The sequence below is a fragment of the Copadichromis virginalis genome, linkage group LG14 (genome assembly GCF_057382275.1).
Source record: "Copadichromis virginalis isolate Kocher_CV1m ecotype Utaka linkage group LG14, C_Virginalis_male_GT1.1, whole genome shotgun sequence".
In the NCBI taxonomy this organism is placed as follows: Eukaryota; Metazoa; Chordata; class Actinopteri; order Cichliformes; family Cichlidae; genus Copadichromis; species Copadichromis virginalis.
The window spans coordinates 41,716,233-41,740,921 of NC_140631.1; the positions used below are offsets into that span (position 1 = coordinate 41,716,233).

A 24,689-nucleotide genomic window follows, 5' to 3' on the forward strand; every position below is an offset into this window, starting at 1 on the left:
CAGCTCACATGTTAGTCTGATCCAAGCATTCCCACAAAGGTCAGAGTTTTGTAGTAGTTAATGCGTCATTTTTCATAACATAATTGGTGATATAGGTTACAAGCAAGTCTGGCGCTGAACAGAAATTGTCGCGCTATGCTCCTTTGTTTATTGTGCATAAATAGTGAATTGTCCTGACACAATATTGCGTTTCGCTTCTGTTATAACCATGGTACACTGACAAAACCATATACTTTTATTCACAAGATAAAACAGTTGTTTTGTATCACTAATTGTCCATTGCGATTACAACATACAATATTATTGTCACTGCTACATTTCTGTAATGCTACTGTAACCGGTTTCTGCTTCATCCCGCTGCAACAGTTCGGCCCAAACAGACTCCTCGACTCTGCGTTGTGTAGTGTTTTTAAAAAGACAAGGAGTCTCTGATCGATCGTTGCCACTTTATTTCCTGAATGGAAACAACGGTGTATTATCAGTGCACAGGCTCGCCATACACCACTCCGCACAGCACACTCTCGTATGGCTACGGCAGACTGGCAGCGATTACTGCAGCAATATTACAATTTCTAATATAAAATAAAATAACAGCAACAACAAATGATGTACCTGAATGGAAAAAATGGTGTATTATCAGTACACAGGCTTGCCACACACCACTCCGCACAGCACACTACGGCAGAACATCTCATTAGCATTCCGCTTTAGCATGCAGTTTCACACATTAATAAACAAATGAAAAGTACATAAAACTGGTGTTGGACATGTGTCCACTAAGCACTTATTACACTCGGTGCTCGTCAGCTAATCAAACATGTTTTATGTGTCTGTACTACTTAGCTATATTGTGTGCGGAACAATACAACTCACCTCTCGTATGGCTACGGCAGACTGGCAACGATTACTGCAGCCAGCCACACCGAGAGGGGGGGCGCTGTTTCCCCATTACACTGATATTTGTGGCAAGTGGAATAATACCACATAAACACTGTTACACTACCAGAAATTATTTCCACTACTAATTAATTACCGTTGAGCTTAAAGGTCCTATTAATAAACTGTTAATGAATGTGTATTTATGAAGACGATTTGTGAGACCGGTAAACTTATGATATGTACAATAGTCTTTCGTTCTACACGGTGCGTTTCAAGGTCCTGCACCCATCCGTCGGTAAACTGTACCTGGGCTTGTTGCAGTGACCTGAAGTTACTAAACTTCATGAGTGTATGCACTCACTCCAAGAAGCGTATAATTATAAATCTGAGCGTGGTGAAAGTTGGGCAGCACGCTGACGTCTTTTGTCCACTCTTTCACTCCTTTGATTTTTTCCTCGTATCTTTTCTTTGTCTTTTCGTCGAGTCTGTCTTTGTACGGACCGGCATTGTTCTCCTTTTGTTTTGTACATAACTTTTTTGTGCGGCAAAGAAAAAAAAGAAGGTATTGGAACCGGAGAATGAACGTTTTGCGGTGCTGCAAATGTTTGCATTTGATGCGGTACTTGGATTGTTTTGCCACGAGTTCCCGGCATGCAATGCGTGAAAATCACGTGATTGCTAAACAAGGGGGAGGGTGCATCCAGCCTCCTCGGCTGTAATTGGTCCAGCCCAGAGTCGATCATGACCAATTGGCCAATCCAACACCTTTCATTATATATACCCTTCCTAAAAAAAAAAAAAAAAAAAAAATCCATCGGCCCATAAAAACAAAAAATCGCCAGCGGCCCACCGGCCCGATGGCCAGTCCAGCTATGCTTCCCAGTGTGGTAGCTCTTTTTTTGTGTGTGAAATTATTTTTTTAACTATTTGACTTGAAGTTGATTTAAGCAGATGCATATTCTTTGTGATATGAACACATGGGAAACAAATGATCATTTAGCCATTTATTTTTAGCTCAAAATGACAACATTAACACAGTAAAACAGGTCTCTTTCTTAAACAGAAGCCTGTCATGCTTAACTTTTGAGAATATAAGTAAATCTTTCTTTAAAAGAACTCTGTCCTGCTTAACTTAAAATTATATAAATTAATAGAAAACAATAGAAAGAAAAACATTCTTGTAACAGTGCACATTTAGTGCATTTAGTACAATTGGCTTCAGTTGAGGTATTATTTCAGCTTTTCTAATGCTAATCAGCTGCTCCTGTTTGTAAACCCGCTTGTTCCCATGATTACGCATCATAACTCATCATCATTATTCATCTATGTATTACTTTTATGTATTAGTCATCTATTTGTTGTAATCATCTATCCTTACAGATGTTTATTACACAAAATAAGTTATATTATCACACTTCTGGCCACATAGCGCTGATATTCACTGCACATGCCCATATTAACTTTTTCCAGCCAGGTGTTTTCCTTTTCCCATTCTTCCCTGTGCTTTTGCAGCCTATTTTTCTTTCTCTGAGCGAACAAACATTGCTGCTCTAATGCTGGGCTCACACTGTGCGATTTTTGGCCCATTTTGAGACGATTTCTGAGTCGTGCGACGGATTTGGTGATCAGACCGATTTTGGCCTTCATCGTGCGTCGTGTAGTATACGTGGGGTAACGAGAAGCGATTAACACCTCACGACCAGCTCCCGATCATCAATCGCTCGTGAGGGTGTCACCGCAGCCGCTCACACTGCGCACGCGCAAACACGTAAACGTCGGTGAAAAAGACGGAGCAGCACAGCTGTGCAGCATGTGATCTGGACACAAGTCATGGAGGCACAACTTGTAGAACTTTAGAAAGCTCATCCGAGCCTTTTCGATGTGGCATCACAAAATTATCACGACCACAACAACCGTGAAAATAGTTGGATTTACACTGCTGCTCAATCACAGCTGCCTGATCAATGTTTTTCATTAGCAATTTAGCAAAGTTGATGGTAGTGGTGTGTCTGTGTGAGTGAAAGACTGAGAGAGCGAGCGACAGATTGTTAATTTTATGGACGCACAGTGTGAGCTCTCAGGTCGCATCAGAGCATCGGGCGGTATAGTGTGAGACCTGCATCGTGACCTACCAACTTCTAACCCCTGCGAGTCAATCGTGCAGTTTGAAAATCGCACAGTGTATGCCCAGCTTTAGGTGTACTGTCATCCGAGACTTGCACCGCAGTGTCGGCGTTTGTTTCCCTGTTGGCCATGCTTGTTGTTGTGGTCATCTGTTGTCTTCCGGTATTTTCTCTGTAAGCGACCTTTCCTCGACCAATGAGATAATCTGAATTGTCATACTCGAATTGTCATAAGTGTGCTGTCAGCTCATTGGTCACAAAGCAGGAGAGGGGCTGGGAATTATGTTTTCAAACAAAGCGTTAATTCCATAAACATTTATAGACTACTTTTGATTCTCACTATATTACGGGACAAAGTGCGTCCCTTATTAGCTCAATACGGGACGTGTGCTTTTGTTTCGAAATACGGGACGATTCCGTATTTTAAGGGACGGTTGGCAACCCTACCGTGAATGTTACACTCACACAGGGGTGCTAAATAGTGTATGTAGGCAACGGCACAACCACAGTTACTGCAACCACGTGTGGTGAACTTGTGATCTTGTTGCCTTTCAAATTGGTGCTTTGACTAGGTCTGCATCAGCGTTGCTGCTTTACCAGGTGTAACAATAAAGTTTAACATCCAGGCATCCATGAAAACAGAATTCATGAAGTTTAACAGAGTTAGAAGTTAGCAGGAAGTTAGCTCGCTAGCTTCCACCTAAACATGATATAGCATGTTCTGACTGAGAGATTTCTGAAAGAATTCAAACGTACAGCTCTGTTATCACTTCCAACATAAAGAAGAGAGAAAACTAAACAGCAGTGACGTTTGTAGGGTTACTGAAGTTGGGCTAGCTGCTATATAATGATGTGCTATGTGATCGCTAGCTACACAGCTATGTTAGCATAGCATAAACTCACTGAAGCTGGAGGATGAACGCTAACTTTTTTCCACTCGATAAAAGTTAACTTGAGGGTTCCCGATGGTCAGGAACAAATGTAATCGCATGGCAGGATGCTGTAAACGGACCAAACTTCAGTCAGGAGAACAACTGAGATAATCCATCCACAATACGAGGTTAGTCATTCATATACTGCTGCATGGGCTGGGCTGTAGTTACATCGTAAGGTTTAAAAACTGAGCTTTAAAATGAACAGAGAGGCCGACAGTGATCACTGACTGTTTTTAGGGGCTTGTTCAGATTCAATAGAACAAGATACAAAGCATTAAAACATGTGAAAAACACAACAGCCATAATAAACGCAGAGTAGTTTGGACCCGGAAGCAGGATTCATACATCATCACTGAAAGACCGGATAATGACACGCTGATCGACACGCTGATAAAAAGGGACTAAGATGGAGTCAGTCTGTCTGTCTCAGTCAGTCCAGGTTGGTCAATTCAACTACTTCCAAATGGTTGCTGAGTGAATTCTTATATTTGTACATATATTTATCCTTAAAATTCCCACATTCCTGCTCTTATATTTTTTTGTTTCTTATGTTTCTTGTGTTTTGCACACCTCTGTTGTTTGTAAAGCTTGCACTGTGATGTGACAGTAAAAGTGATTTGATTTGAAAATATTCCATGCAATGACTGGGCACACACCAACTTTCACTAGTCTTCAGGAGGTGACTGTCTCATGTTTATCTTAGTGTGACTGAGTCATTAGTGAGCTGCAGTGCTGTGTGTGAGCTAAACTAAATCAGTGTTAGTCTTTGCTCTTTTGTGGCTTTGGGTTGGAGTGTGTTTGATGATGTTTTGTGACGTTCAGATTTTCAGATTAAACCTGACCAGACTTTCAGATCATTTGTTAAAGATATAAAATGTGAGCCCGAAGCTGTGAATACTTGGCACCCTACATTTTTTAAACTTCCTCACAGACACAGGATAAAGTACAGCTACAGCTCAAAGCCTCCAGGTGCTGCCTCTCGGCAGGCTTCCAGACATTGGCCAATGGGGACGGGCAAAATCAAAGTTCATCTCATAGATTTTTCATGTTTGTCTCTGTTTATTCTCTCCATCAGTTTTTCAGTGTTTACAGTATTTCATCAGTGTAATCCCCCACACTCGCTCTGTCTTTTCTCAGCTTTGCCCCAGGAACGTCGTCCAAACTCTCCAAGTGTGTTTGTGTTGATGTGGTCCATCTGTGGTTTGATGTCCAGCATGATAACTGTGTTTACAGCAACACACGCAGCAGTGCTGTGTGCGTGCGTGTGTGTGTGCGTGATAGAGTAACATCAACAAACAGGACTACACGCACACTGTGAGGGCGTGGACACGGGCGCACACGGAGCGTCAGCAGTGGAAGTCGTTCATCTTTTTACTGAAGTTCAAACACGAGTTTGAGCCGATTCAAGAGTTCCTCTGCAAGCCTATGGAAAAACAGCCCCAGCCCCGAGCTCTGTAAACATTTTCCTGATGGGTTTATGAGCTCAGTCATCGCAGGTTATATGCAATAAAACAGAAAGTCCATTTTTTAAATTTTGCTCATTTCAAGTGCCAGAAAAGAGGTCAGAGCTTCCCCTCACTCGTCAAAACACTGTAAATGGTGAAAACGCTTAACTTCAGAACAGGACGTCACAGTAACAACATTCATCTTTTATATCGTCTATGTTTTAGCGCTAGACTCCCCCGGGGGCTGAAAAGGTACTGCCTGTGGATTATAAAAGGTTATGTTGAAGAAGTCTTAATTTCCAATACTGCAAATGAGTTGAAAATAACCATTCAGTGGTTACAGTTAAAAAGAAAGAAACTGAACATATGAAACATCTACCGATGTCTGTTTTTAAACCTGAACTCATCAAACAGAGATGACAGTGTCGGGTGCCTGAATTACAGCTGTAAGTGCAGAATCACCCTCAGCAATCACTTTGTCAGATCACAGGGAGATGGCATTTGTGTTTTTGTGGGGAGGGAATAGGACTAGCTTTGGTGTTTAGACTCAAACTGGCAGGTTGAAGACCAGAAAGGTCATGGCTGCAGTGCTAAGGCCTTTGTGTATCAGTTAATTAGCAGCAGCTGAACTCTGGGTAACTGTACACCAGCGTCCTGAGGCTGAGCTCACACAGCATGCAGGAAGTGGGTGGAGCCTGCTATCCCATTGTAGCAGTTAGCTTTGTTCAGACCCACATATCACCAATCATTTCTTAAAATGCTTCTTCTGTTGTTCCCAGATTGGTCCAGATGGTACCCCCAGGAGACAGAGCAGCAGGCTCATTAAACTCACACGATCAGATTTCTTCTGGAAACTTCTTCTGTCTCCTGGTTACTTCAGTAATCAAAGACTGATGTAGAAAATGACGAATTATTTCATATTATTGGTCAGATGATGTCATTAAAGATGCTCCAAAAAGCTCCAACAGCACAAACATAGTCCAGAGGTCCAGCTCAGGTGAAGCCTAGCAGACAGCTAGCAGCTACAGCCACCTGTGTCACCATCCACCTGTTGGGCAAAGAGACCACGCCCTCAATTATTCAACTTTAAGCTTTAATACAATTAATACGAGCATCCTCCCAGCGTAGAGGTGTTATTTTAACATGGCAGTCTATGGGGACTGACTCACTGCTGCCTCTGCTGTTCATTAAAGGAACTGAAGCTTTTGGTACTTTATTTTTTATTTCAATCCTTAGCCTGTGTGTGAGCTCTTCCTAATTTGACAGATTTTACTGCTGTTGTTCTGTAAACAGCTTACAGGAATCATGAACCTGTGATGGTATTTATTTACTGAATAGATAAGTAAGCAGGTTTGTTTGCCTCCCGCAGTCCTCTGTCCTCTGCTCTGTAAGAACGGCGGAGTCTGTCTGCAGAAGGACCGTTGCCTGTGCCCGCCAAACTTCACCGGGAAGTTCTGCCAGATCCCCGTCACACCCACAGACTCCTCTGCAGCCTTCTCCACCAATGAGATCGTCAAGCCGGTTCTCCTCTCTGCCATGGCATCCAATCAGGAGCTGGTTCGGTCTGAGTTCCTGCTGCCGCTAGGACGGGACGCAGAGGCGATGACTGCTGGAGGTAAGCGACCTGTGACCTTTAACCCCAACTGTGTCGATGGGTGGCTATGACGTTTTTGTGTAACTCTTTGGAGTTTAGAAATATAGAATTTTTTAAAATATTTCTTGATATCTCAATATTTTACAGATTTTTATTTATTTCGGTTGTAGTTTGCTCAGTTTTGTTCTGACATTATTATGTTTATATGTAATAATATCTTTATTTGTTTGTCATTGGTCATTTAGTTGATACATTTTTGGCAGCTTCGGGCTTCCATTGGTAATTTGTTGCTATTGTGAATGGTGCCTCACTGCAGTTATCCTTTAATGTTCACACTCACGTGCAGCCCCCAGCGGGCCCATGGTGAAGGTCAGAGTTCAGCACCCCCCTGAGGCCAACGTGAAGGTCCACCAGGTGAAGGTAAGAACATTAACAGCTCCTCTGATTGGACGATTAAACTGTCAGTCATCATGTGATGATAAACGTTTTGTTCAAGCTGTTGATAAAACAAAGAACAGCTGTTTCGTTTTTTGTATTTTTACATTCTTATAGTTTTGTAAATATCTTTGTTTATTACTGGCCACAGGCATTTAAATAATATTCTCTCACAGTCATCGAGGTTTTACAAGCTTTTTATTTTGTAGATATTTCATAAACATTAATATTCAGTTTTGGCATTTATGTCATCTGTTTTTACATATTTTTATATTTCCACATATTCTTTTGTTTTGTTCTTAGATTTATTATTTTACATGTTATTAATAATCAATAAATTTTACAATTGGAATTTTTAAATCTTTTAATGATCTTTTATTACATTTTTAATAATTAATAAGAATTATATTACATCTATATATAATTTATTTTTTTATCATTTAAATCTTTGATTTTATTTGAAACAATTGTTTTCTTAAATATAGAATTCTTTAGTTATTTAAAAAAAAATTCTTGGAAGTTCTTTAAAAACATCTAAATCCATCAACCTTCTTCCGTTTATCCGGGGCCATGTCGTTTGGCAAGCAGCCTAAGTACCTCCTCCAGCTACTCCGGGGGAACACCGAAGCCTTCTCAGGCCAGCCAAGAGATATAATCTCTCCGTGTCCTGGGTCTGCCCTGGAGGGGTGGGACATGCCTGGACACCTCGCCCAGGAGGCGCCCAGGAGGCATTCTTGTCAGATGCCTGAACCACCTCAACTGGCTCCTTTCGATGTGGAGCAGCAGCAGCTCTACTCTGAGCCCCTCCGGGATGGCAGAACCTCTCACCCTATCTCTAAGGGAGAGGCCAGCCATTTCCGCCGCTTGTATCTGTGATCCCGTTCTTTCGGTCACTACCCACAGCTCGTGACCAGCCAGAGCACCAATCCGTCTGTTGATCTCCCGCTCACTTCTCGCATCATTCGAACAAGACATCGAGATACTTAAACAGGGCGATTGTGGCTCAAGAGTTGGCAGTTCATCTTGTAATCGGAAGGTTGCCGGTTCGAGCCCAAGCTCGGACAGTTTCCGTCGTTGTGTCCTTGGGCAAGACACTTCACCTGCCGCCTAGTGGTGTTGGCCAGAGGGGCCGATGGTGCGATATGGCAGCCTCGCCTCTGTCAGTCTGCCCCAGGGCAGCTGTGGCTACAACTGTAGCTGCCTCCACCAGTGTGTGAATGTGAGAGTGAATGAATAGTGGTATTGTAAAGCGCTTTGAGGGTTTCGAAAAGCGCTAAATGCAATTCACTATTATTATTATTAAACTGCTTCACTTGGGGCAGGAACTCGTCCCTGACCCGGAGTGGGCACTCCACCCTTTTGAGGACCATGGCCTCAGATTTGGAGGTGCTGATTTTCATTCCCGCTGCTTAACACTCTGTTGGGAACTGCTCCAGTGCGAGCTGGAGGCCATCAGCTGTGACAAAGGGCAGCCCTGGCGGAGTCCATCACCCACCAGGAATAAGTCAGACTTATTGCCGGCTATGCAGACCAAGCTTTTGCAAAGGTTGTATAACGATCAAATGGCCCATAGCAATGGGCTAGACACCCCATACTCCCGAAGCAACTCCCACAGGAATCCCACACAGTCGAACGCCTTCTTCAAATCCACAAAGAACATATAGACTGGTGGGCAAATTCCTGTGCAGTATCCTTGGGAGCTCCACGACCAGGACGAAACCACATTGTTCCTCCTGTATCCAAGGTTCGACTGACAGACGCACATCTAAACAGTCGTCTTAATTTCTTGCAGGAGTTTTAAAATTTAACCACAGATCAAGTTTAATGTAATTTATTCATTTATTTTTAACCCTTTCATTGAATGTGCCTGTAGTCTTTTGCATTCACTTGCTCGTAGGTAAGTTGAATCTTCTTGTTCCAGGTGTCTGGATTCACTCCCACCCTGCGGACGCTCTCTTCCTCCTCCTCCTCCTCAGGGTCAGCAGGTGCTCCGGCTCCTGCTGGCAGCAGAGTCCTGGCCCAGACTGTGAGAGGGGACAGCGTCTACACCCAGCAGTCCGGCTTTAAGTACTGCTTCAGAGAGGTTCAAGACGGACAGGTGAGTGGCAAAATATGAACACAAAATACCACCTGACATTTACCAGCAGGTTTTCAAAGGAGAACTTAGTTTTTACCCATTAACATGGATTTTGTTCAATGTTCCATGTTTGGAGATTTCTACGACTGTCAGGTGGATAATTACTGTGTTCTGTCACATCAAACAAAAAAAACAACCTTTTCGGCACTTTTTACCCCACATAGGCTGTTTTTTTTCTGTCACTGCTGGATTGCAAAGTCAGCATGACCTTGAACCCATGTTAGGGATAAGTGCTGTCTATGACATCATAGGGATCCAAGAGTAGAACAAACAGTCTGAAACTGAGTGTTTAAAGCAATCTGAAAGCTGAGCTTTTGGCACACAGGGATTACTTGTACATATACACCTCATCATTTGGCGAGTTATCACTGTGTTAGGAGACATATGACAGGAAGTAAGGAAATACTGAATAGATCAACTTTAATGTGATTACAAAAAGCAGAAAATGCGAACACATGGTCCTACATCCTTTAAAATGACAAAGAAGTCCTTAAATTATCCCATTGCTACACGATGCATATTGTTGTGTCTTGTTTTGATGAAAGTCCAGCCTGATAGATGTTAGCATGGCTGCGGTCCATCAGATTTATCCTGGACTGTGTTTGTTTTTAGTGCAGCTCTCCTCTTCCTGGCCTTCGGAGCAAGGAAATGTGCTGCAGAGGGATCGGAAAGGCCTGGGGCATCAATGACTGTGTCATCTGTCCTGAGATCACAGGTATACAAAAGTACACACAATACTCGTATAACACAACATAACACACTGTGTGGTCCACTCAGGCTTCCATAACCTACGTTGAGTGACCTCACTGTGGTCAGTCAGAAAACTTTGAAGACTTTTATATGTCTGACATTTTATTATTGCTTTAGACATTAAATTAGGCCCCAAAACCTTCTGGTAATTAAACTTTATCCCTGTACAGTAAACCCAGACGTGCACTGTTGAAGGTTTGACTAACTCTTCCTTTACACTCCCTGGTCCAAGCAAGAATATTATAGTATGACATCTGTTTCATGCTGGTGGTCATTGCAGTGTTTTATATCAAAAGAAAATGACCCATCAATATTAAAACAATGCACTGTTATTCCTCCTCGCCTTTTTCTGTAAAAGGTAGAAAGGTGGCAGAGTGAGGGGCCAGCAGTGGAGTTTGAAACCAACATTCATGTGAAAAGCTGACGGCCACATGCTATGTAAAGTCACGTGTTGCTGCAGCATTACACCGGTTTGGTTTAGGGTCAGCAAGCAAAGGTGTCATAAAAGAGGTCTTTCGAAAGCTCTCCTTTTTTCTGCAAGAGAAGAAGTCCTCACTATTCACTAATGTCCTCACTTAGGCTTGAATTTATAGAGGTCCTCACAAAGATACCTAGACTAGCACAGTTATACTAACACTTTTTCTGTGAGTGAGGGTCTGCTACTTCATGACTTTAATATTTGGGAAATATTTCACCAGTAGCTGCTTATGTAACTATTGGACTTCATCACACACACACACTCACATTTGTTCATCTGTCTTTGTGGGGACCGTAGTTAATACATGCCTTCTGAGGTTCCGTAACTCAAACATCATGATTTCAATACTGAACTCGAATCAGGTCCAAACCATTTAACAGGCCTCCCAAGGTCTGCCTCAAAGTGAGAACCCAGCAGTGTGTCCTCACAAGCATAGATGCATACACACACACACACAGTAAGTAATCGGGCTTCCTTGTTCTTTTAGAGCTGACTAACAGTAAAGGAATGCAACTGTGGGACTGTAGGCTTTACAAACACACACACACACACTCAGGAAATCATGTTAGCTCAACTGCTGGCATCCAGCTTCACACCAGCCTGTAAAGAATGACGGCATACACCTTTAAAGAACAGAAAAGAGGGCCTGGATGCGCGCGCACACACACACAACTGGTACGATTTTTGATGTTTGTCATGGTTCATTAAAAGTGACCAGAAGATCTTTAAAAAGCTGTTTATAGCACAGGTGTCGAATTCCAGGCCTCGAGGGCCGGTGTCCTGCAGGTTTTAGATGTGTCCTTGATCCAACACGGTTTATTTAAATGGCCTCCTCAACAAGTCTTGAAGTTCTCCAGATTCCTGGTAATGAACTGACCCAGGGTGAGATCTAAAACCTGCAGGACATCGGCCCTCGAGTTCGGCACCCCTGGTTTATAGCTTTGGCTTTGTGATGGCGCCCCCTGGTGTTTCTGTTTGACCTAATTTGACTTTAATGTAACAAACTCTGGGGAGTTCATCTTACAACCTCCATCCATCCATTTGCTTCCGCTTATCCTTTTCAGGGTCGCGGGGGGCGCTGGAGCCTATCCCAGCTGTCATAGGGCGAGAGGCGGGGTACACCTTGGACAGGTCGCCAGTCTGTCGCAGGGCCAACACGCAGGGACAAACAACCAATCGTGCTCACATTCACTCGCACATTCACACCTAGTGGCAATTTGGATTATCCAATTAACCTATCCCCACAAGCTGCATGTCTTTGGACGGTGGGAGGAAGCCAGAGTACCCGGAGGGAACCCACGCAAACACGGGGAGAACATGCAAACTCCACACAGAAAGACCCCGGCCTGATGGTGGAATTGAACTCAGGACCTTCTTGCTGTGCAGCAACAGTGCTAACCACCGTGCCACCGTGCTGCCTAATGTAAGATTAGGCAGCACGGTGGTACATCTTACAACCTTTTTCTTATAAATAATTTAATTTGTAATATATTTCTTAGAAACAGTGCAGAACTGTGTTTTGTGTTCTCTCCTAGCAAACATTAAATATAAGTATGTGATCAGATAATTATTCCACAAGAATTGGTGATTGATCAGCGTGTATTTGGTTATTGATCATTGTTAGGTCAGAGCGATGCCAGCTGTCCAATTGGGTTTGAGCGAGCCAATGGAACGCAGTGCGTCGGTGAGTTTGGCGGTTGTAATCGTACAGGCGGTGGAAATATTCTGTTCTTTAAACAACAGAGAAACTAAACGATCAATCGGAGAAGGTTCTTTCTTTTCATTTCCTAAATGTGAACTTCTGTTGTTAAATGAAAAACAGATCAGTACGCAGGTCCATCCACTCACAGCAGAAGAAGCAATGCTGGTAAAATTAACGTTTTCACGGGATTGGCTGACAGCTTAACGTAGTGCCTGAATAATTGTTATGAAAATATTACATAAAGGAATAATTAGCAGATATGCCTTCCTGTTTTCAAAACTTGTACAAAAAATACTCAGAGCAGCCCTGGTCAGTTACAATACTATGCCGATGACACGGCATAATCTTATCATAGGACAAGATCGGATCAATATGTGGTCATTTGCAGATATGTGTCATCAAACTACAAATAAATCCAGGAATAACAACACTACAGTGGCTGCTTTTAACGAATTAATATGTAAAATAATCCTTATTTAATCTATTTTATACTGAGCTTTGTTCATCTTTGCAAAGGGAACTAAAACTTCTTCCACCAACATTTTATCAGAAAGTTTTAGTAGAAAGAAACCAAAACTGCAGTGTTTAATCTGAGCTGTAACAATTAAAGGTTTAACTGCCTAATTTAACCTTAGACTGTAGTTCTACAGGCTGATATTAGCATTAATGGCTTCAGTGTGATGATTCAGCCATGGACAGTTACTCTGCCATGGTCACAGATGTCATTAATCTCTTTAGCTCGACACACAGATTTCTTGGAGAAAAAATCATAACTAACTGTCGTAACTGCTTTTAAAGTCAGAAGTTTATAAAAGGTGCCCTGTTTTCCTCTGATTTTCTTCTTATTGGTTTCCTTCATATTCCAGTCTGTTTAGACATTAGCGATAAAAAACATATTTACTGCGTGAACAAAAGTGACATCGATCAGAATTAACATAAAGATAATACCAACGAACTGTCAGCTACCAAATGTAAGATCTTCAGCTTTCCTTCTGAACTGCTTCCAAGATAAAGAAATCTTCATCTGACTATTTGTTTAAAGTCTCCATGTTTCCTATGCAATGGATTTCTTTATTTACGACCAGAGGACTGATCCATCTTTAAAAAGTTTATCAGTTTTCTGATGAGCCCACTCGGGATCCGGGCGTTAGTAAATAAACGGTGTCTTAGAGGACGTTTGACGTCGGATCGCTTTGACAGCTGAGAAAAGCCTGAAGTGTTTGTGTGTGTGTGTAGACGTGAATGAGTGCCTGCAGCCGGGGCTGTGTGAGAACGGCATCTGTGTGAACACCAGGGGGAGCTATAGCTGCGTGTGCAGGCTGGGGTTCATCCTCGACGCCTCACATGGAATCTGCATCTGTAAGTAACGCACATTTACATGCACGCTGCCGCCGCCGCCGGCTTGGGAATGAAATGAGGAATGATGCCGACTCCTGTCAGGACTTCCTGAATCCATCTGAGCTCTCCAAGTTTCTCCTGGACTTTGGTTGGCTCGTCTCTCTCAAAGTTTAGCTGTGCAGCACATCAAAGTACAGAAAAGCTGAAGCTGCTGCACAGCTGGAAATAACTCTAATTTCTACTATAGCTGTAACACAGTGGGCAGTGAGGATTTGGCTCCCTGCGCCACCTCAGCAACTGCACTGCAGACTTTCAGCTTTAACTTTAGGTTCTGTTCAAAAGCATCACAGCCATTTTTGTGTTAAGGTGTAAAAGGCTGGACTGGCGAGTGTAATGATGTCACTTAAGATTTTCACTTTGATACCACAGGAGTCTACTCACAAACCCGGTCTAGGACGCACAGACAACCTGCAAACTGAAATTGATAAAATAATATAACACAGGACAAATTATTACTACAGTGTCTGTGTAGTTTATTAGACAAGCTACACAGTGTTGGCTGATTTCAACTTCAAACAGCCACTCAGGTATTAAAGTTACACTGGGCTAATACAGCATTTCTGTAAGTTTAAAGATGTTCTAAACACAATTTTTCTTACAAAGAATTGTTGATTTACTCTGAGCTTTTCTGAAAATCTGAAGATGAGATTCGTCGGACTGCGGCTCAGACCTTCAGCAGGAATAATGAGAGGACTTCTGTGTTTTTAAAGGTCAACTTTAAATCTTTGTTCTGCTCGTTGTTCTTTGGGGAACATGAGGGAGAGGTTCAGTGCTCAGATGGTTTGTATGAAGCCTGACCGGTGCTCTGCTTATTCCGACCGGCATTCAGTGAATCAGAGGAGGAGGAGCTTCAGGATGCTGGTCTACCCGGTAACTGATGACAGCGCTCTAATCAAAGCTTTACTTTTTTTTAACAGTGTGTCTGTGTTTGGTCTCTTTCCTTTCCTGGAAATATTTTTTATATCCAAATTATTGTTTTGTCAAATTGAAGGTTTTTTGTTTGACATCCACACGGACTTGGACAAGCAGCAAAGTGGCTGTGCTTTTTCTATTGTTCTACTTCCTGTTTGTGTTTTAACCTGCGCTTACTGGGCTGAGTTATCACCTCGGAGCAGCTCCCTCCCCACAATCTAGAGTCTGTTTCCTGTAAAAGAAATAAAGCAGAATAAAAATGAAGCCAACACTGAAGCAAATGAAGCTGCAGTTCCTCTGACGTTCAGCAGAGGCAGCAGTGAGTCAGTCAGACTCACATGTTGAAGCTTTAGAGCAGAAATAAACACGTTTACAGCCTGATACACTGATAAACTGTTTGGTTTTTACAGATAATTTTCTCCTTCATAACAAGAATGTTTGCACAACTCACCTGTTTGGATAATGTTGAGGCTTACAGTGTGCATTATTAGGGGCGTGGCCTATTTGACTGGCAGGTGGATGGTGGCACAGGTGTCAGTAGCTGTCTGCTAGCTTCACCTGAACTGGACTTCTGGACCGTGTTTGTGCTGTTGGAGCCTTTTGGAGCATTTTAAATGACATCATGACATCATGTGACTTGCTGCGAGGTTACTGTAGTAACAACCTGTCCACGAATCAGAGCTCCAGTTTCAATGAGTGAAATTCTTGGATTTTACTTGGATGTTGCTGAACACTAACTAGCAGGCATGGATGAAGCTTCCTAACCTAACTGTCTTGGTTAGGAAGGAACGCTTCGTGCTCATCTACTCGTTTTGAGGAGTTGCCCCCTGCTGGTCAGTAGAGAGAATGCAGCTTTGGAGCACTTCAGTGTCGGTTTCATTTTTCAGACCCAGAATTTGCGCCCATCTTTATATCAGAGCGGTGCCAACACTCGTGTCCTCTTTGATAGAAGCCATGAGCCAGATGTTTGCATGGGAGGTTACTGAGGTTGAAATCGTTGTGAAGCTGTGTCTGCAGGTGGTTAAACTTCCATCTGAATTTAGATCTGTTGACACGGCCTGCTGATGTTCTGTGTCGTCGGAAAGCTTCCTGTTCCTGCATCACCTGCCACGTCTGTGTTGAATCCCTTCCTGTGTCATTTAAACCGAGCGGGTCGGGGTACAGCATGTACTTGTTCTGCATGCAGCGCTCTGCTTCAGGTCCCGGCCGAGCTTCGGGTGGATCATCTGTGTAACGAGTCGCCCTCCTTCCTGTGTGTCCTCCTCAGCCCAGAGTGTCATTTCTGAGGAGAAGGGTCAGTGTTACCGGGTCCTGGGTTCAGGTCTGGGTCCGTCCTCCTGCTCCCTGCCTATTCTCAAAAGCATCACCAAGCAGATCTGCTGCTGCAGCCGGGTCGGCAAAGCCTGGGGACCCGACTGCCAGAGGTGTCCGTACTTCGGTTCAGGTAGGTTCAGGAGGACGACGTCACGACTGAGCTTATTTGGTTTCAGGTGAATTTTCAGGTGTGTCCTCTCTCTTCCCTCCATCTCCTCATTCAGTGGCCTTTAAGGAGATCTGTCCCGCTGGTCCTGGTTACCAATACTCGCCTTCAACTCTTAAATTCAACCAGAGAGTCAGCGAACCGGAAGGGGGCGGCAGAGCTGTGCTGGTAAACGGCAGCAACAAGGACAACCAGGGTACCTGCTGAGCACACAGCATCCTGCACACCGGCTGCTCATGCTTCTGTCATGGGAGTGTTGGGTCTGCTCCACCTTAATGATCAATAATAACAATAATAATAATAATAAATTATGACAGCATTAAAAACTTTAAAGTTGACACAAGTTATCGTCTACGAACGGTTCACAGCCTGCCTGACAACCAGTTTTCCTATTAATGACGTTAATAAATGAAACAGCAGCTGCTGACAGACTGAGCTCCTCTTAAACTGAGCCTAAACTCGTATTTAATGTTGTCACCGTTACACTGCAGCATTTACAGCTACATTCTGACTCTGTTTCAGATGAACTCTTGTTTTTGGTTGTTTCTAAGTCTTGTTTGAAGACTATTTGTTTTTTTAGGATTAAAAAAATCCCTGGTTGATTAAGATTACACCTGCAGATCGATTTAAACAAAGATGGATGTGTTAGTCAGTGTGATGAGCCTGAGTCCCCCCCTGCAGGTCCTGTTTCAGGGTCCGGGTCTCTACTGAAACCCCCTCCCTCTGGTGGAGCGAGTACCTCCGGTGCCACAGGAGCTGGGACCAGACCCAGTCCTCCCCAACCTAAGCCCCAGCCAGGCACGGGCTTTCCCGCCTCCTCCTCCTCCTCGTCCTCCTCCAGGCCTGTGCAGCCTGGCAGTGCTGGTACCTCGGCCACCCAGGGCAGAACCCGGCCTTCGCAGAGCCGACCTGATTCAACACAACTGAGACCTCAGCCTCCGTCCGCCGGGAGCCAAGGTAGCAAAACAGCGACGTTTTATTTGTCGGAATCATCGATAAACACCAGCAACAGTTTTACTTCAACTTTACAGACAGTGAGACGGTTTCAGGACATCTGAGGTCAGATTTAGAGCAGAATCCTCGTTTGGCACTAAAGAGCTGTTGGGTTATGTTAAAGAAGCCTTTTCACACACGTTTGCACAAACATGAACACAACATGATTTACAACAACCTGCAGCATATAAAAGCATCGAACACTGTGAGTTGGCTCTGCCTCTGTTTTTTATTATTGCACTTTTAGATTTTCTTCAAATTTGATCTTCACTTTCACAGTTTTGCTGACGACACCCAGCTGCATCTCTCCTGCAGACCTGATTCCTCCCTCCCACCTTCTTCCCTGACAGAGTGCCTCACTAAATTAAAATCCTGGTTCAGCTCTAATTTTCTTAAGCTTAATGAGGATAAAACTGAAATCCTCCTTATTGGCACTAAATCCAACCTGCTGAAGGCGAACCATTTCTCACTCACCATCGATAACTCCACAGTTTTCCCTTCACATCAGATTAAGAGCCTTGGTGTCACCTAGACAGTTCACTTTTCTATAAATCTCACCCGTTCTGCCTATTTCCATCTACGCAACATTAACAGATTACGTCCTTCTCTTTCCACCCAGTCTACGTCCATTCTTGTCCACAATCTTGTTACCTCCCGCATTGACTACTGTGATTTTCTCTTGCATGGTCTCCCCCCAAAATTGGGGGAATTTCACTGGCTCCCAGTGAAATTTCAGACAAACTTCTGCTCACCTTCAAGGCCCTTTATAACCTTGCTCCTCCTTACCTCTCTGACCTGTTAAGCACGATCTCTTCTGCCCGCTCACTTCGATCTTCTTCTTCTATCCAGCTTGCTGTGCCTTCTTCCCACCTCACCACCATGGGAAGCAGAGCTTTCAGCTGCTCTGCTCCCAGGCTGTGGAGCTCTCTGCCCCCAGATATAAGAAACACTGGTTCTCCCTCAGTTTAAATCTCAACTCAAAACCCATCTGTTCAAATCTGCATATTCACTGTGAACCTACTTTGTTCATTTTATCTTGTGCTTTTGTTTTATTGTTCTTCATTGTGTCGTTGTTCTATTATGTGTTTTATTCTAAATGGTACATTGGTAAGTGTCCTTGGGTGTCTTAGGTGCTTTTTAAATAAAATTTACTATTATTATTATTATTATTATTATTATAATAATATTTGATATTAATTGCCTTTGCTTTTTGAATCGAGGCTGAGTGATTCGTTAAAATCTTAGCAGAGCTTTTTCTATAAAAACTGCATCTACTAAGCACGAAGTCTTTGGCAGCGTTTATGAAAAACTTTACCTGCTGTACCTTGGTTTGATGAAGATGACTGTGTCAGTCTGAGAGGAAGGAGCTGCTGAAGACAAACTGACCTGTCGTTGTTGTTTTTGCTCTCAGCAGCTGATCGTTTCTCTTCAGTGTATCGGGCCGATCCGCCGCCATCCAGAGGGGACTCCCTACCCGCTCCGGCCCAGCCGCAGAGCCCCGAGCGTGGGTCGAGACCCAGGGAAGACCTCCCTCTGGAAGCCAGACCGGCTGTGAGCCCGACGCCCCCCAGAGTTCAGAGTGAGTACTGGACGGAGAGGACGGCGTGTTGGAAGGACGTTCTTCATCTGTTCCGTCCTTTGAAAAGAAAAAAGTTCACTCAGATCAAAGCAGAATCCGTTTGATAAAACTGTCTTTGTGCAGAATGAAAGATCAAAGGTGTGTTTATGTGAATGATCTGATGTGTGAGAGCACTGACCTGAGGTCAGCTGCAGACGCTCGGCGGGTGACGAACCTTAACCGCCATGTTTCTGTGTGCGTGCAGCAGTACAAGGCGTGTGTGAGAGCAGGCCGGGTGTGTGTGGCCGTGGCCGCTGTGTGGATCAGCCAGGTGGGAAACACACCTGTGTGTGTGATCGGGGCTTCCAGCTCAGCTCGCAGCACACACACTGCCAGGGTGAGATATGAACACGTGAATCCTTCAGCCCTGCTTGAAAATGTCAGCTGACTGAGAGTTTGTAACAATACGATCTGTAGCAGTAACAGTTACTACATATCAAAACAAATAAAGATGAACTTATTGAAAGTCATCATATTGTATCACATCATGTTTATTATAGAAAAATATTTCTGCATTATTTAACAGATATTTTACAATAACAGTAATTTTTATTTTACAAATAAACAAATGCAACATAATTTGAATAGATTTTGTTTATTTTACATTCAATATTTTCCTTATTGTCTTTTCCGTGGATAGTTTCCAAACATGTTTTGTGTATATGTACACACAGAAACTGAATGTTGTATTTGTTCAGTTGTTTTTTAATGTTTTTATAATGATAATAGTGTGTGTGTGTGTGTGTGTGTGTGTGTGTGTGTGTGTGTGTGTGTAGATGTGAACGAGTGTTTGCAGTCTCCAGCTGTGTGTTCAGTAGGAGAGTGTGTGAACAGCATTGGAAGCTACAGATGTGTGTGTCCATCTGGATACAGAAGCAACAGCCAGCAGACCAGTTGCCAAGGTGACGGCCACTTCCTGTCTTTTTTAAAGCGTTTTCATGTTTGTTTTCCTGCCCGGTGACAGCCGTGAGACGCTTCAGCACGTCTGCACAGTCTGGACCTTTAAGATCGCAACATAAGCACGAGCTATGTAACCACATCACGGAAAATATGACTGGAAAACATGATGGCAGAAAATAAAACTCTGGAACCTTTTTATTGAAATGTTGGAAAAACTGGCATAAATCAGAACATGTTAGTAAAGGTTTGTTTGGCTCCTCAGACATCGACGAGTGCCGGCAGAATCCCTGTGTTAACGGTCGCTGTGACAACACGGCGGGCAGCTACAGGTGCATCTGTCGGCTTGGTTACAGGCTCGTTGGCAACACCTGCACAGGTGAAGGGCCGCCATGGCTCAGCTTAATTCATTTCTATTTTAGAGATGACTTCCAGACAGCCTCACACGGTTCAGAAAAGCTGCACTCTCACGTTAAACGTGTGCAGACTGCTCTAAACACTCAGTTTACAGGAGTTTTTTCAACTCGTGGGTTTGTATGATGTCATAGAGAGTCAGTCAGCCAATCAGAAGACAGCTGGCCTTAATCATCTGTCTAAAACTGACTGATAAATCTGCTATAAATGACATCACTGATGTGTGTGTGTCAGATGTGGATGAGTGTGCCGACCCTCTGCAGTGTCCGGGTCAGGAGTGTGTGAACGCTCCGGGCTCGTACCGCTGTGTTTCCTGCCCGCCGGGACACGGACTGCTCAACAACGTCTGCAGAGGTAAACAAATATGTTATAATATATTAATAATTATTTTCATTTAAATAGTTCAATGAAAACATCTAGTTGATTTTTTTCATTAGAAAATACAATTTTACAATTAGCAGTATAGTTGAAAAATATCAGAAAAGAATTCTTAGTAAACTCTATAAAAACGTCTCTCAGCTGCTGTTTCATTCAGACGCTGTCGTCCTGCCGTTCAACTATTATGGTTATAAACTATTACAAAGCCTTTAAGCATTAATATTCATATTTTCCCAAACTGAATAGATATTAGTAAATATGTTACTTATACTTGTGAAAATGACAAGATTTCTGTAAATATATTCATATAAAAGTCAAAATGTGAAAAGATAAATATAGAATAAAATCTAAATTAAATAAAGTATCAGTAAAATAATAGTGCATCAGAATGTTTTTGTTTTGTGTGATAGATGCTGCTGAGCTCTAATAAAAATAAAAAAGATTTGAAAATGTTTGTAAACTATGAAAGTATCCCAAAAATTTAAAAACAATACTAACATGTAATTAAGAAGGTAGAGCGGTCGCCCCATGATCAGAAGGTCGTGGGTTCAAATCCACCGAATGGCTATCCTGAGGTACCCCTGAGCGAGGTACACACTGCTCCCGGGCGCTGGGCGAATGGGTTAAATGCAGGACTACAGACGACGCCCACGTGTTTAAAAAACAGCATATTTGAACATTGTTTCTCTGTTTGTAATTGTTTTGTTCTTTTTTATTAACTCATTCACTGCCATTGACGTCTATAGCCGTCAATTGCAGTGAATGAGTTAATGGGTTTAACTCATTCACTGCCAATGGCTGGCAGTGAATGAGTTAAAAAATGGATCCTGAACTGTCAGTGACTGAAAAACCAAAAACCTTTCCTTCCTCCTGAAACTCGCTGACGTTCCCGTTTGTTTACGTTTCCTCTTTCTCGCTGTGCCTTCAGACGTCGACGAGTGTCGTCAGAATCCCTGCTCCAACGGCCGCTGTGAAAACACGCCGGGGAGCTACCACTGTGTCTGTCACCATGGTTACAAGCCCCAGAACAACACCTGCACAGGTACACATCACAGATAGTTAGTGATGTAAATGTTAGTTTGTTTGTATGACGTCACTCTGTGTGTGTGTGTGTGTGTGCAGACGTGGATGAGTGTGCAGAGCCATCTCAGTGTCCTGGGCAGATGTGTGTGAACTCTGTGGGCTCGTACAGATGTGTTTCCTGCAGAGCAGGATTCAGACTGACCGACAGACAGTGCACAGGTACACACACACACACTCGTTTTCATATCGTAGTGAGGACATCTCCTTGCCGTGCTTTCCCTAACCCTCAGCCTAACCTGACTGTAACCCTGACACTAAAACCACAATTAGATTCTTAAAAGTGTCGTAAAATTCGTGGGGACTTTGTCCCTGTAAGGGCTGTTGGTCCCCACAAGTATAGTTTCTGTCCTCACAAAGATGTCTAAACACACACACACACACACACACACACACACACACACACACACACACACACACACTCTGTGTGCAGATATAAACGAGTGTGAGGACGGCGACTCCTGTCCCGGTCAGCGGTGCGTGAACACTGAAGGCTCCTACAGGTGTGTGGACTGTCGGCAGGGATACCACAGCGTGGATGGAGTGTGTACAGGTACACACACACACACACACACACACACAGGAGCTGAGCCTGTTTAGAAATCAACATTATGTTTAGACTCATCACCGTTTCATCATCCGTCCATCCTCAGCTTGCAGTGGCAGAAGGCGGAGCCTCTGAGCAAATCAGTTAGGAAAGGCCGATCAATTTTCAATTCAATTCAATTCAATCCAGTTTTATTTACACAGCGCCAAATCACAACAACAGTTGCCTCAAGGTGCTTTATATTGTACAGTAGATCGTACAATGATACATACAGAGAAAAACCCAACAATCACATGACCCCCTGTGAGCAGCAGCGATCAATGATGATGTCACTCTCTGTGCAGACATAGACGAGTGTGCGAGCGGCAGGGTGTGTGAGGCAGAACGGGTCTGTGTGAACACCGTCGGCTCGTTCAGGTGCGACTGTGCGCCCGGGTATCGAACCTCCAGCCTGGGAAGGCAGTGCAGAGGTGAGGTCGCTCTCTGCTAGTTAAATATAACTTTACCAGATGTGGGTGGTGATGAGGCGCCCTCGTACAGAACGGTGCGTTAAACAGATCATTTTAATGTGTGTGTGTGTGTGTGTCCTCAGACATTAACGAGTGTTTGGAGGGAGATTTCTGTTTCTCCAGAGGAGAGTGTGTGAACACGCCTGGATCCTACACGTGTGTGTGCTCGCAGGGATTCACGCTGACTGAGAACCGGACGGCCTGCCTCGGTGAGTCCCGCCGATCAAACGGGGAACGTTTATCAGGACGCTTCTTTGGGTTTGTGCGCACGTCCGTATTCAGATGTTTAAGTATTTCATTTAATACCACAGCAGCCTCATGACCGTCGCAGGAAAGCAGGACTGATGTCGGAGCTGTTGTGTCGGATATATTACAGTCAGGTCCAAAAATCTTTTACACCTGTGCAGTCAGCGATGGCCTGCAGAGCCCGCAGACATCACTGCATGCTGCGTGAGATGCTCCGCAGGCCTTCGGCTGCTGCCTGTTTGTGGCTCTTCAGTTTTGTCTTCTCGTGTCTTTGTGCAGACGTGGACGAGTGTGTTAAGGCGGGGGTGTGTTCGGACGGTCGCTGTGTGAACACCGAAGGCTCGTTCCAGTGCGACTGTCAAATTGGCTTCACCACCAACCCCGAGGGGACTGCCTGCCTTGGTATGCACACACACACACAAGTGTGACACCTTCAGCCCAGTTTAAGTAGGCCTGACCTGTTAATTAGGTCATGACCCTGCAGCCTGTGTCCATCTCCTCGTGGCTGCCAGTACCATCCAAAAAATAAACGAACAGATAAACTGATAAATGAATCGTGACAAATAGAAGAAGAATATTAAAATAAGTATTTTGACTTCCTGTCAGCCAAAGAAAGAAATTAAAATAGGACCGATGTATTCAAAGCCTTCATGAGGTGCATCATGTAGTGGTTCAAAGCTCTTCTCCATACAGTCTCTGTAATCTGACCAGCAAAATAAAATATCTTATAAACGTACAACGTGCTGCACATACTTGCTCATATATATTAACTAGACCCAGTACTGAACCCTGAGGTGCTCCATAGGAAGTGTTGGCCTCATGTGAATCAAAGTTTATATTACTGATGTTTAAGGCCAATCCAAAGCTGTGAACCTTGACGTCTAACGACCTCTGTCTGTCTGTCTCTTTCAGATGTTGATGAATGCGTCTTGTCCGGTGGTTCTATTTGCGGGTCACAGCGATGTGAGAACACCATTGGTTCCTACAGCTGCCTCACTAACTGTGAGCCAGGCTACCAGGTGAACCACGCTGGGATCTGTGAAGGTGAGTCTGAGCACATGTTACCGACGCTTCAGCATCCACTTAGAACAAACGAGGGAGGCCTCATCTCTGCTTAGGCCAGACGAGCCGTAGAAAATGGATGAACGGATGGACTTGACTTCCTTCTCGTTTCTTCTTTCAATCAGATATTAATGAATGTGGCAACACGACAGTGTGCGGCGCAAACGCCTACTGTCAGAATCTGTTTGGAACTTACCGCTGCATTTGTGACCAAGGCTTCACCTCCTCCGCCGATGGAAAGACCTGTGTGGGTACGTGTTAGAGCACAAGTGTGAGGATTCAAGGCTTTTGGGTTCTTGGGTCTAAAAAAAACCAAAAAGACATTTTAAGACTTTGGATCCTACAAATGTTTTTTTCAGCATCACATGTTTGACCCTCTAAAGCCTAACCTGTCGCTAGATTCAGATGGGTGTTTTCAACATCTGTAACTCCTGAACCATTTGCTCAATTGAAAGAATTCCAACGGTTCCTGAAAGCAGCGACGCTGCGCTTTTCAATGATATTAGGGTCATTACGGTGATCCCAGGCACGGAGTCACAGCAGCCCCGCAAAGACAAGCATTTTATCGGGCATTTGGCTTCTTTTAACTGAGTTTCATTATTGTTTGTTTTTGCTGTTAACTTTCTTGTTTTGTGTTATTTCCCAAAATTTGGACGTGTGCCTGAGATTATTGTTTT

At 43.7% G+C, this 24,689-nt stretch overlaps 1 protein-coding gene and 1 long non-coding RNA gene across 2 annotated transcripts in view; one reads left to right on the forward strand and one right to left on the reverse strand.

The window, feature by feature from the left end:
- Positions 1-24,689, forward strand: part of ltbp4 (latent transforming growth factor beta binding protein 4) — a 64,525-nt gene that overhangs the window by 30,125 nt on the left and 9,711 nt on the right. The window contains exons 6-27 of the mRNA XM_085430988.1: positions 6,752-6,997; positions 7,323-7,396; positions 9,333-9,509; positions 10,161-10,263; positions 12,401-12,460; positions 13,715-13,837; positions 16,056-16,232; positions 16,327-16,464; positions 16,950-17,225; positions 18,673-18,840; positions 19,085-19,216; positions 19,656-19,781; positions 20,042-20,155; positions 20,425-20,544; positions 21,497-21,610; positions 21,691-21,810; positions 22,082-22,201; positions 22,540-22,665; positions 22,788-22,913; positions 23,230-23,352; positions 23,863-23,994; positions 24,138-24,263. Of these exons, the coding sequence (XP_085287114.1) occupies positions 6,752-6,997; positions 7,323-7,396; positions 9,333-9,509; positions 10,161-10,263; positions 12,401-12,460; positions 13,715-13,837; positions 16,056-16,232; positions 16,327-16,464; positions 16,950-17,225; positions 18,673-18,840; positions 19,085-19,216; positions 19,656-19,781; positions 20,042-20,155; positions 20,425-20,544; positions 21,497-21,610; positions 21,691-21,810; positions 22,082-22,201; positions 22,540-22,665; positions 22,788-22,913; positions 23,230-23,352; positions 23,863-23,994; positions 24,138-24,263 (3,021 nt within the window). The remainder of the gene's footprint in view (positions 1-6,751; positions 6,998-7,322; positions 7,397-9,332; positions 9,510-10,160; positions 10,264-12,400; positions 12,461-13,714; positions 13,838-16,055; positions 16,233-16,326; positions 16,465-16,949; positions 17,226-18,672; positions 18,841-19,084; positions 19,217-19,655; positions 19,782-20,041; positions 20,156-20,424; positions 20,545-21,496; positions 21,611-21,690; positions 21,811-22,081; positions 22,202-22,539; positions 22,666-22,787; positions 22,914-23,229; positions 23,353-23,862; positions 23,995-24,137; positions 24,264-24,689) is intronic.
- On the reverse strand, positions 16,227-20,538 carry LOC146694708 (uncharacterized). Its single transcript, XR_014914934.1, has 4 exons — positions 20,493-20,538; positions 19,019-19,208; positions 18,648-18,897; positions 16,227-16,539 (listed from the first exon to the last, which is right to left on the reverse strand). It is a non-coding gene; the product is annotated as an uncharacterized LOC146694708 (long non-coding RNA).